The following is a 12,854-nucleotide window of genomic DNA, read 5'->3' on the forward strand; positions in this document are numbered from 1 at the left end:
TACCCTCAGGTTCTTTTGACAACATCACCTAAACCAGTGGTGTCAAACTCGTTGCCATGGAGGGCCGTGTGTATGCAGGTTTTCATTCCAGCCTCAGATCTTGATTATATAATTAGTTAAATTATTTGCTGAATTAGGGATGCAGGTTTGTGCACAATGGTGACCCGACGTCTATGGTGACCCGCATTGTCTAAATAAAGATTTTCTTATATTCTGTGCTTCAATGCAGTTAAACGCATATGGCTGAATGAGTAATTGGACTCAATTAAGGCAGCATTAATTGGTTGGAATGAAAACCTGCATACACACGGCCCTCCATGGCAACGAGTTTGACACCACTGACCTAAACCGTTGTTCCTGGTGGAAACGTCAGCATGTTCAGCAGCCTTAGTCACTTAGAAACACCCCGCCGAAAACAAGTGCTCCCCAAAAAGGGAATCCTGGGGGAGAAGTGGGAACACGCTGGGATATTTAAATGTTTATATTACATCTGGATCCACCCGCAACCTGTGCAGAAGCACCCCTGGAGTGAAGTGACTCCGGAGATCTGGAGCTCCCCAAGAAGACGTTGGCTCAAGATATTGGTCTCCTCCCAGCCTAGTGCAGACAGGAAGGAACACCACAGGTACAGGTCACTTCCTCTCTCTGCACTTCCCCCAGCGAAAGGGAACCCGTAGCCTAGCGTGTCGCTTTTGGAAATGGGCTCGCACCTCAAGGTCGCGGGTTCAATTCCTAGATGGGACGCTGACTCTTGAGTAGATAGGTGTTTCCAACCTGTGCAGAAGCACTTGCTTTCAATGCACTGTGTATCCCTCTTTTACTTAAGCGTTTCTATCATCATCATGGTAGTTGCCTGTATTGGAGTCTTATCCAGATTGAGCAGCTTGAATAACAGTTAGAACAAAATCAAAACTGCATCATTGTGAGAGTAATATTTCATCTAATTCAAATATTATCATCCATGTGTACGATAGGGAAGTTAACAGCGCTGTATTGATATTAATGCTAAGTGTGCAGTTAAAGAGTTGTAGCATAACCTGCAGAGTACACTGCCTGTGAGTGCGTGGTAAGTCCACCGCTAGGTCTCATGCTGGCTTTTGTTGATTCGATTTTGAGTAGATTTTGTGCTGGAAAATAAAGTCCTGTGCTAAAAACATCAGTTTTTTACAGTAAACATTTGATGGATAATGTGTTTATTAACAAACAATATCAAAAAGTGCTTTTTTTCCCCTTCCCAAACGTTGCACAATGGCCAAACACTATGCGCTGTGGGCGTAACTGCTATTCGTCACTGCTGTCCGTTTTTTTCTGACTGGATTGCTGTTCCTCCCCTCCATTTCCCAGCTCCTTCAGTGCACACAGAGGACCCCAGTGGGGAAAAAAAGAGACGAAACAGAGCGACGTCATCGCCTTTCTACCGACTACAGACTCGACTGTGCCATCGCAACGCAATGACAGGAGTCATCCTGGCAGTGCTGATCTTCAGTCTGGCACAAACAGTGTTATTAAGCGAAGACGTCAACCACAGCATTACAACAAATTGTACAATTCATAAGATCCATCATTTTCACAAACATATTTAGTTATCCATGTGCAATGTGCATATAATTCACATACTCCCATGTCTTGTGTGATACACGCATGTGAAAAGATGGTTGAGGTTATACAGGAGGGGAATGTTGTACAGAATTGTACTGTACTGTATTTAGAGTCCCAGTGCTCTCCAAAAAAATTTTGGAAGTCGTATGATGTCATGTCTGTCCAAGGCTGCCCTATATGTGCCAAAAATGTCATGTCCCTTATGTGACACCCAGTGAGTATGACCTCGTGTCCCTGTATGTCCCACAAAGTTTTACCTGCTGTCGATTAGTTCCTGAAAAAAGCAGGTGACTGAAAAGCCAAATCTGGTATGTGGTGCTTTTATTGAATATGAGCCACCAAATCCGGGGTGCTCTATAGATCCGGCAGGAAACAAAATTGACTCAGTTTGACAGCGTGTATTTAGAGTCCCAGTGCTCTCCGTGTAGACGTCCTGTGTGAGTGCTGTATTTAGAGTCCAAGTGCTCTCCGTGTAGACGTCCTGTGTAAGTGCTGTATTTAGAGTCCCAGCGCTCTCCGTGTAGACGTCCTGTGTGAGTGCTGTACTTAGAGTCCCAGTGCTCTCCGTGTAGACGTCCTGTGTGAGTGCTGTATTTAGAGTCCCAGTGCTCTCCGTGTAGACGTCCAGTGTGAGTGCTGTATTTAGAGTCCCAGTGCTCTCCGTGTAGACGTCCTGTGTGAGTGCTGTATTTAGAGTCCCAGTGCTCTCCGTGTAGACGTCCTGTGTGAGTGCTGTGTTTAGAGTCCCAGTGCTCTCCGTGTAGACGTCCTGTGTGAGTGCTGTATTTAGAGTCCCAGTGCTCTCCGTGTAGACGTCCTGTGTGAGTGCTGTATTTAGAGTCCCAGTTCTCTCCGTGTAGACGTCCTGTGTGAGTGCTGTATTTAGAGTCCCAGTGCTCTCCGTGTAGACGACCGGTGTGAGCGCTGTATTTAGAGTCCCAGTGCTCTCCGTGTAGATGTCCTGTGTGAGTGCTGTATTTAGAGTCCCAGTGCTCTCCGTGTAGACGTCCTGTGTGAGTGCTGTATTTAGAGTCCCAGTTCTCTCCGTGTAGACGTCCTGTGTGAGTGCTGTATTTAGAGTCCCAGTGCTCTCCGTGTAGACGTCCTGTGTGAGTGCTGTATTTAGAGTCCCAGTGCTCTCCGTGTAGACGTCCTGTGTGAGTGCTGTATTTAGAGTCCCAGTGCTCTCCGTGTAGACGTCCTGTGTGACTGCTGTGTTTAGAGTCCCAGTGCTCTCCGTGTAGACGTCCTGTGTGAGTGAATATGAGCCACCAAATTCGGGGTGCTCTATAGATCCGGCAGGAAAACAAAATGAACTCAGTTTGACATTGTGTGCTGTGGGTCAACAGAAATCCTACCGTTAGTGTGTAGCTAGTTGTTGATTAAGGCATGCAACCAGTTTTTTTTGTTTGTTTAGCACTAGCCCCTGTAACCATAGTGAACAGTGAATATTTACAGTAGTATAGTACAAAGAAACATGAAAAAACCTTGTAAAAGATGATTGATTAACCATTGATTAAGTAAATTCTGATTTATTAAGAACTGATTAACTCGAAAGCGTTGATTAAATCCAGTGGAACAGCACATAATGCATCTGTAAGCACCCTGAAACGATCTGCAAATCACCACAGACAAATCTGCATTCTTATTTAGACGCTCCAAAAGAGGTCAGGATAACGGCAAGCAGGACATTGGAGGGGATCTATGAAGGAGCTGCAGTCAGCCTGACCTGCGAGGTCCAGAGCAGCAATCCAAGCGTGCGGTCATACTCCTGGTACAGAGACCGCACCGCCCTGGGCGAAACTGGCACAGTGCTTCATTTCCCGGCCGTACGACCCGAGGACAGAGGGTCTTACCACTGCAAAGCCTCAAACTCTGCGGGCTCGGGGTATTCCCCGGGGGTTACGATCACCGTTCACTGTGAGTCTGCCGCTGCTGCTCATGTCATGCTCTGTGTAACGGCGGCGACATGGAGACGCGAGAACGCGAGAACACGAGAGTGTTTCGATGTCGAACGCAGGCCGTCCAGCCCAGGATTGGCCTGTTCATGTCGTCTGCCTAGCCAGTATATTTGGTAAACAAATAATGTATTCCCTTTTTTTCCCCTAGATGGACCCAGAGGCACAAAGATTAGGGCCAGCTGTTGTCAGGGAGGGGTGAAGGCTGGCGAAAGCCTGACCCTCACCTGCGAGACCGACGCCCGTCCTGAGCCCTACGGCTACACCTGGTTCCGCGTGATTACAGAGCCTGGTGGACAGAGGGGTCCAGGAAGGACCGAGGTTCCCGTGCCTTCTAACGGACGGTCTGGCGAGCGAGACCTCAGATGGGAGCACATCAGTGCAGGCGACGCCGGGGAATATACGTGCCAGGCCAAGAACATCATCAGCGCTGATAAATCCACCGCTCTCCGTGTAGACGTCCTGTGTGAGTGCTGTATTTAGAGTCCCAGTGCTCTCCGTGTAGACGTCCTGTGTGAGTGCTGTATTTAGAGTCCCAGTGCTCTCCGTGTAGACGTCCTGTGTGAGTGAATATGAGCCACCAAATTCGGGGTGCTCTATAGATCCGGCAAGAAAACAAAATGGACTCAGTTTGACTGCGTGTGCTGTGGGTCAACAGAAATCCTACCGTTAGTGTGTAGCTAGTTGTTGATTAAGGCATGCAACCAGTTTTTTTTGTTTGTTTAGCACTAGCCCCTGTAACCATAGTGAACAGTGAATATTTACAGTAGTATAGTACAAAGAAACATGAAAAAACCTTGTAAAAGATGATTGATTAACCGTTGATTAAGTAAATTCTGATTTATTAAGAACTGATTAACTCGAAAGCGTTGATTAAATCCAGTGGAACAGCACATAATGCATCTGTAAGCACCCTGAAACGATCTGCAAATCACCACAGACAAATCTGCATTCTTATTTAGACGCTCCAAAAGAGGTCAGGATAACGGCGAGCGGGACATTGGAGGGGATCTATGAAGGAGCTGCAGTCAGCCTGACCTGCGAGGTCCAGAGCAGCAATCCAAGCGTGCGGTCATACTCCTGGTACAAAGACCGCACCGCCCTGGGCAAAACTGGCCCAGTGCTCCGTTTCCCGGCCGTACGACCCGAGGACAGAGGCTCTTACCGCTGCAGAGCCTCAAACTCTGCGGGCTCGGGGTATTCCCCGGAGGTTACGATAACCGTTCACTGTGAGTCTGCCGCTGCTGCTCATGTCATGCTCAGTGGAACGGCGGCAACATAGAGACGCCAGAACGTGAGAACGCGAGAACACAAGAACACAAGAGTGTTTCGATGCTGAGCGCAGGCCGTCCAGCCCAGGATCGGCCTGTTCATGTCTTCCTGCCTAGCCAGTGTATTTGGTAAACAAATAATGTATTCCCTTTTTTTCCCCCAGATGGACCCAGAGGCACAAAGATTAGGGCCAGCTGTTGTCAGGGAGGGGTGAAGGCCGGCGAAAGCCTGACCCTCACCTGCGAGACCAACGCCCGTCCTGAGCCCTACGGCTACACCTGGTTCCGCATGATTACAGAGCCTGGTGGACAGAGGGGTCCAGGAAGGACCGAGGTGGCCGTGCCTTCTAACGGACGGTCTGACGGGCGACACCTCAGATTCTGGCAGATCAGTGCAGGCGACGCCGGGGAATACATGTGCCAGGCCAAGAACACCATCAGCGCTCAAAACTCCACCACTCTCCGTGTAGACGTCCTGTGTGAGTGCTGTATTTAGAGTCTCGGTGCTCTCCTTGTAGACGTCCTGTGTGAGTGCTGTATTTAGAGTCCCAGTGCTCTCCATGTAGATGTCCTGTGTGAGTGCTGTATTTAGAGTCCCAGTGCTCTCCGTGTATACGTCCTGTGTGAGTGCTGTATTTAGAGTCTCAGTGCTCTCCGTGTAGACGTCCTGTGTGAGTGCTGTATTTAGAGTCCCAGTGCTCTCCTGTGTGAGTGCTGTATTTAGAGTCCCAGTGCTCTCCGTGTACACGTCCTGTGTGAGTGCTGTATTTAGAGTCCCAGTGCTCTCCGTGTAGACGTCCTGTGTGAGTGCTGTATTTAGAGTCTCAGTGCTCTCCGTGTAGACGTCCTGTGTGAGTGCTGTATTTAGAGTCTCAGTGCTCTCCGTGTAGACGTCCTGTGTGAGTGCTGTATTTAGAGTCCCAGTGCTCTCCGTGTAGACGTCCTGTGTGAGTGCTGTATTTAGAGTCCCAGCGCATTGTGAATACTCAGCCTGTGACTGTTATCGATTTGTGATTTACTGTTGGAGTGTCTGTGATTCACCGCTATGGTCTGTGACCCACAGTCACAGCGAATGTCTGTGATTCTTTGTCACCATAGTTGTCTGTGCTCTCCAATCACCACTCACCCTCTGCTCTTATTCTTATTTTATTGGATTTTCTCGATTATGTTAAATTGCCAGGTGGTAGTTCAATATAATGAGTAATGAACTGGTCTTGCAAACTAAAGGCTGCGGGTTTGATTCATGGGCGGGGCACTGCATTGCACCCTTGAGCAGCGTACTTACTCAACTGCTTCAGTATTTATCCAGAAATATAAATAGGTACAACGTAAAAAAGCCAAAATTGAGTAACTTTCTTTGGATAAGGATGTCTGCTAAATGCTCTCAAACAAAAAATATATAAAATGATTTGAAACTTCATTCCAAAAATCAAAATCTAATGATTTTTCCACCTTTCCATTAATTGTACAACAGAAAAAACCAGTACAAACCATTTTTTTTAGCATTATGGGTCTAGCTATGGTAATAAGTTGTGTTTCTTCATAAATTCCAAGGTAATTTTGATCATTAGTGAGGGAAGAAATATGACAATACTTGGGTTCATTAGCAATAGAGAAGCTTGCTACATTGCCTTTTAAAAAACAAATATTTTTCTTCCAGATCCTCTTAAGAACACCTCAGTGTCTGTCAGTCCCTCTGACTCAGTGTTTGCAGGCAGCTCAGTGACTCTGACCTGCAGCAATAATGTCAACCCACCAGTGCAGAACTACACCTGGTATAAAGTGAGTGGGACAGACATGAGCAATGTAGGAACTGGACAGAACCTCACCTTCAATGTGACTGAGTCCAGTGGCAGTGAACAGTACTACTGTGAAGCACAGAATGAACATGGCAAGGAGAACTCAACAACTGTACAGCTCAATGTAATATGTATGTTCAGTGCATTTATTATTTAATTGTATAATTCATTTTTCTGTTATATGTGTGCAACTCTGCTGTTTGTAACTGTGGATCCTATGTTCAGACATGCCTCAGATCTCTGGCTCTGGGAGCTGCAGCAGAACTGCAGCAGAGATCAGCTGCTCCTGTGAGAGCCGTGGGAATCCCTCTCCCAGCATGGAGTGGCGTGTGTCTGGACTGCGGGTCACTAACTCTACTGAGAGAGTCATCAGAGAGGAGCAGCTGGGGAACACAGGCCTGAGGAGTTCCCTCACCATGCGCCAATCACAGGGAGACACGCCCACTCTCCTCTGCGTCAGCACCAACACTCTCGGCTCCACCAGCCTCCAGCTCCACGTCCCGTCTCCACAGCAACACTCAGGTAAATGGAAGCACGTTTCTTTTTTTTAACATATTTATGCATCACACACTAATATACAGAGGTGCAGCTTTTGATGGTTTTATTTAAGGGTTTGTAAAAGTACTGTTGATGACGCTGTAACTGTGCTAATATGTTTTCTTCTTTTCGTCCTGCAAGTGACATTATTATTATTATTATTTGATATCCCACTCAAAATGTATTTTGTTTCATTTTGTTTTAGGAATACATTAAGCTTTTGAACGGCAGGTTCTAGAACACAACAATTTTTATGTTCCACACAATTCCATTCTTCAAATCTGTTTTTCGGTATGTAACTGACATGTCCTTCATGCAGGTTTTCTCATTACCTCATTGCTGATTGGTGCAGCTGCCAGTGCTGGTGCCATGATGATGATATGCCTCATAATGCAGCTCATTCTAAAGTAAGAGAAACTGGGGCCTATAAAGCCAGTGTCAGTATAAAGGGAAATTTCACTGTAATTCCATGTTATTGTGTGACATTACTCAACCCCACTGCTGTGGTCATCATTTTTTTAAACTGAGCTCATGTAGATGTGTCCCTGTCCCACATCCAGAACATGCCTCTAAAACTCCACGTGTTGCTATGACACAAAGAGTGAATGTGGCAGCTTGGCTCAGAAATTGAGAGGTACTTTCAGGAGAATGGAAATTCACGACATGAAGAATCAAAATATTGTAACTGGCACTTTTCAAGCCAAACCATTTTATCTATGGACAAATCCATGTAAACAATCGGTATTTTGTATTGTGCAGAAGGGGAGGCAGTTTACACAGCAAGGTGTGTGTTCAGAAGTCCCACAGAGGGGCAGTCCCTCTGAGCACTTCTAACGTTCATATCACATCACATGGTGTTTCAGGTTCAACTTAGCCAATCATCATTTGTTTTATGTTCACTGTTCTCCTAAATAAGGTTAACAGGGTTAGATTTACTGCTGGAAAGAGAAAGAGCCCCCCCCCCCCCCACACACACACACACAACAAAGCAAATCAGAAATTATGAACTATGGGCAATATTGATTCATTACTGATCAGTCATGTTAATAAAAAATATGAACATCAATAAAACGTTAACATTTGAACTCCAGCATAGCATTAAAATTTGATGTTCATGGAAAGTTCCCCTTTAACCTTGGGGTGGAATCTATCAAGGATATTTGATTCAATAAGATTGAAGGTCATACATTCAGACAGACAGCTCATTAAAGTGTTACCAACATTTTACTGCACCCTGACTAATCCAGTGGAGATGTGTTGTTTATTTCACTATGACCTACAATTCTGTAGGTTTCCAGTTCTGTTTATGACGTTGTTTCTACTTTATCGACACAGTCCACAGACTCTCTTACTCTGGTTTTGTATGAAGTTGTGCATCCAGAATCTGTAAGACCTGAATTTGATTAAATAGAATTAGAGGGGCAGAGTACTCTGGCTTTTATGAATAGTTTAAAATTAGGAGATCAAGTTCTTACCCTGATTCTAGAACACATTTTCACTGTTGGATATCTGTAAACGAGTGAAGTCTGATGATGTTTTTTAACAGGGCCGGCCTTAGGATTTTGGTGGCCCTAAACAAATCTGTTTGAGCGGGGGGTGGGGGGGTGCTGTTGGATTCTGTCGAGGGGGGTGGGGGGGTGGGCAGTTTGCTTGGTAAAATCCTCCTTACATTACATTGTTATGAAATGTTCTGTTGCCATTCCATTTAATTTATAGCTCTAGTTCCACAATAGGGGATGAATAACGTAATTAGGAAAATATCGTTATTTACCTTAGATAAATATTGGATCGTGTGGCACCCCACTCGTGGTCGTGTGGCCCCCCCTAGCGGTTGTGGCCCTAAACAACCGCATAGATCGTTTATGCCACGGGCCAGCCCTGTCTTTTAAATAAGTCTTTTAGGCATGAATGAGGTCCAATAAAATGATTAAAATCATCATGTTTTCTTTTCAGGATTAAATTTCAATCCACTGTTACTTATTATCATCATAGGACTTATTTGTCTGTATGTGCTGACTGTTGGATTCTGTATCCACAAAAATAAAAGGTACAGTCATCTTGATCCTACTGCTGATAAAATATATCATTACCATAGTCTCTGACCAGATACTGAGAGGCAATTATGCTTTCAGTAAAATTTTTTAAAAGTTGAAACTATCCCATCCAGTAAATGCATGCGGCTTGCAGAGACATGCTGGATAAGCAGAGGCAATAACACATTCTCTCTCTACTCTGATTTCCATGTCTCCAGGTTGTCTAGAAGACTGAAGGTGAGTCTCACCATCCTTTCCTCTTCTTCCTCTTCTGAAACACTCTGCAGCTCAGCCTGATTTCACCTCTATTTTACATTCACACCATCTGTGTGTCTTTTCTTTTAAAGGGAGGGAGGGACGGGGACACATATGCCAGTCTGCAGCTCCCCAACATCAGCCCTGACTATGACGTGCTGCAGGTGAGCAAGTGTGATACAGAGAAATACACACCAGGGGGCACCACTACGCTCATATTTATGAAAACTCATATTTATGAAAATTAAATGTTTGCAGATTCCCTCAGTATCAGAGTTGTGTGTAGTAAAGACAGGATGAGATCTGCATTTGTCTTTAATCACTCAGTCCAAACAGAGGAGAAAACCTCACAGACTCAGCTGAAGGGCTAAAATGCTCTTTTCTTGCCCTTAATGTTGATGCAGAAGCCTTTTGTTCTTTTCAAAAAACTGAAGTCTTAAGCCATCACCGTGAAGTGTCCAGACTAAGGCTGAATCCACTGATCCTCCAACAAGTTCACTTGGCATCGCTCTCGCCTCCCACTATCGATGCGGGCATAGTAAAATTTTAAATGGGGGATAATATACAAGTCAGACCTTTAATCTGATTGGTTATCACACTGGTCACTTTGTTTTCTTACCTCTTGTCGCTGGCTATCCCAACATGCCTTGCAGAGGCAAAGAATTGTCTCTCATTGACAATGAAGAGAGGCGATTACAAATTGGCTTCTCGTCGGAGGATATGTGCCTTCACTGTTAAAATTCAAAGAATGCATACATAATTGGATATATTTTTTTTTAATTTCACGAGTTTTTGCAGAGTTAATTTTGTAATAAAAAAGGTTTTGTCTTTCCACTTTTTCCTCTTCATATGAACATAGGCACTGTCCTGAGACTATGCCGGTTCGTGCACTGAGGTGTTCCTTTAAATAACCATGAACCTGCGTGTGTGTGTGTGTGCTGTATATGTTAGGTAAAAAACAAGCATCAGAAACACACAGGGAGTACACAAGATGAGAACGATGATTACCAGAACCCTGAAGATGGAAACAGACCAGATTCAGGGGCTAATTCAAAATGTGAGCATGTTTTGTTTCTTTTAAAGCTGATTTATTTCTGTTTTAAAAATAAAAATAAAACAACAAACCACTGAATGTTGAGGGTAATTTCTATCTATCTGTCCTAAGAGCATTTTTATGACATGCAGAGATGTTTATTTAGTATTTATCCTGAAGAATAGAATTTTGGTTTTTTCATTTTTCATTCTTATTACAGAATCACTATGTTTGTACACTGCACTTGCATCTCTTGTGCTTTAATGACTGTATGCCATAGGTTGTCGCTTTAATTTGGCTGCTGTCTGTTTTTGAGAACACCAAATCACAATGGCATCCTCATAGATTTTCAGAGAATGTTACATCGTGCTCTAGGGTTGTTATACGTTTTTAAAAAGTCCCTTGTCCCTCTCCTGAATTTGGAAAGCTGGTTTTCAGTCATTCTCCATCTTATGGTTGGAACAGTCTGCTGAAAAGCTTACAGGAGAAAGACTAATACCAATAGCTGATTTCAAACATCCCCAGGTAATACTAGTGCCGTGCGAACAGGGCTTAAGGTAAGAAAGGAGGATGAGACTGAGGTGCAGATAATTTTGTTCTCTTTTCAGAGCAAGGCTGAAGATCAGAGAGGGCTCCCGTTCACACATGGATGACGGCGTGAACTTCGGTCTAAACCCACATGAGAATAATATTCAGTTTTAAAGGGGCAGTTCACCCGAAAATGAAAGAAAGCTGCGTTTCATCTTACCAGGACTGCTATCGATCCATCCAGATATTTTTTCTGACATTTGATGTGATGTGTTAAACTTTCTGTTTTCCTCTATCTTTCGCTCACTCTCTCATTTCTCTCTCTTTTTCTCTCTCTCTCTTCCCCACTTATTCAAAGCACTGTGCTTATGCATTTATGATGAAGAAAGTTTATTTTTCAAAGTTAATTGTACTTTTTTTATTGGCAGAATTTTAAAAGGGTCTGTTGAGTGAGAGACTGAAAGGACCTTTTACTGTCTTGCAAAGAAAGCTGGGGGAGAACAGGTCTTAAACACAAGTGCATTCATTTACAGTCTTTTTGAAGTTGTATATAAAATAAGGGCAGGACTAAATGAGGCATGTGTTTTTTATTTTGTTTTTGTTGTAAAATTAAGGAAAGAACAAACAAAAATAAACTTCTGTACAATAGCAATTTGAATTATGTACAGTAAAAAGTGTTACTCCAACAGGATTTATGTTGTCAAAAAGGGATAAAATGTATTTGCTGGTTTGACATTGAACATTTGTTTAAGTGTACAGGTGTGGATTTACTGTTCAAACATAATCAAATTCTGATTTGATTATAAACTGTCTACTAAAACTGCCTAGGTTCATATTAGAAGCTTTCTTTGAAGTAAAAAAAAAAATGTTTTTAGTTTACTTGATGATCGCTATTGTGCTCCCATATTTAATTACATTTATTACGATTGCTTTGACTTATTTTGCACAACAGAGTTTCAATGTGCAAAACTCTTAACACAGAATGCTGTACTGTTCATTTTGGGTTCAAAATGTAATATAGCATGCAAAATAAAAACACCAGTGTCAAATCAGAGAATATTATATGCAAAAGTTTATCACAGCACCAGAACATTAGATATTTCAAACAATGAAGTTAAATCATTGCTGCACTTTCAATATACAACAGTCATCATCAAATAATGCTGCCAAACAAACAAAATCCTTCTGATCAAAAACGAGTTTGAAAGTGTTCCTCATAACGCAAAATGCTATACGCCTAATCTTGGGCACAAAATCATATATAGCATTCACAATAGAAACAACTGAACCAAATTAGATTGTACTTCATGCTAAAGTTTATCATAGTGTAGCGCTCGGCGCGGAAAAAAGCGGCGGAGACGGGATTGGCCGTTTCCGAAACGCCCCAGCGGAGGTTCGCTTTATTATAGACATCGCTTATTTACAGTTTTACAGATCTGTCCCGTTCGATCGGGCGAACAGCTCTTTTATAGCCCTGGGACGCCCTGATTGGCTTAATTCGCTGCCCTCGGTGCACCAATCACCGGACATTAGCGAGAGCCAATTGCAACATCAAGCACATAAGAACAACACAAAACTAGCATTACTTACAGCGGTATTCACAGCGACATTAACACTACTGTACAAAAGCATGAGGGTCCAACGAACACAAATACAACGAAGTTAGCTAGCGCTACATAAGCGACTATTAACAGGCTAAGCACATTTAATAACAACACAAACACGATCATGCATTTACAAATATTTACAGCTAGCTACAATAACGGAGGCGAGATCGCCACAATAGTGTCAGAACAGTGCATATGTTCATCGTTGAAGTTTTTAATTATTTAATTATTGGT

The 12,854-nt window shown here is 43.5% G+C and overlaps 1 protein-coding gene and 1 pseudogene across 1 annotated transcript in view; both read left to right on the plus strand.

The window, feature by feature from the left end:
• LOC118226928 (B-cell receptor CD22-like) overlaps positions 1 to 12,062 on the plus strand; it is a 42,393-nt gene extending 30,331 nt beyond the window's left edge. The window contains exons 9-13 of the mRNA XM_035416931.1: positions 7,484 to 7,571; positions 9,416 to 9,434; positions 9,545 to 9,616; positions 10,404 to 10,509; positions 11,094 to 12,062. Of these exons, the coding sequence (XP_035272822.1) occupies positions 7,484 to 7,571; positions 9,416 to 9,434; positions 9,545 to 9,616; positions 10,404 to 10,509; positions 11,094 to 11,095 (287 nt within the window). The 3' untranslated portion in view covers positions 11,096 to 12,062. The remainder of the gene's footprint in view (positions 1 to 7,483; positions 7,572 to 9,415; positions 9,435 to 9,544; positions 9,617 to 10,403; positions 10,510 to 11,093) is intronic.
• LOC118232905 overlaps positions 1 to 12,854 on the plus strand; it is a 55,458-nt pseudogene that overhangs the window by 33,837 nt on the left and 8,767 nt on the right.

Source organism: Anguilla anguilla, chromosome 1, assembly GCF_013347855.1.
Source record: "Anguilla anguilla isolate fAngAng1 chromosome 1, fAngAng1.pri, whole genome shotgun sequence".
In the NCBI taxonomy this organism is placed as follows: domain Eukaryota; kingdom Metazoa; phylum Chordata; class Actinopteri; order Anguilliformes; family Anguillidae; genus Anguilla; species Anguilla anguilla.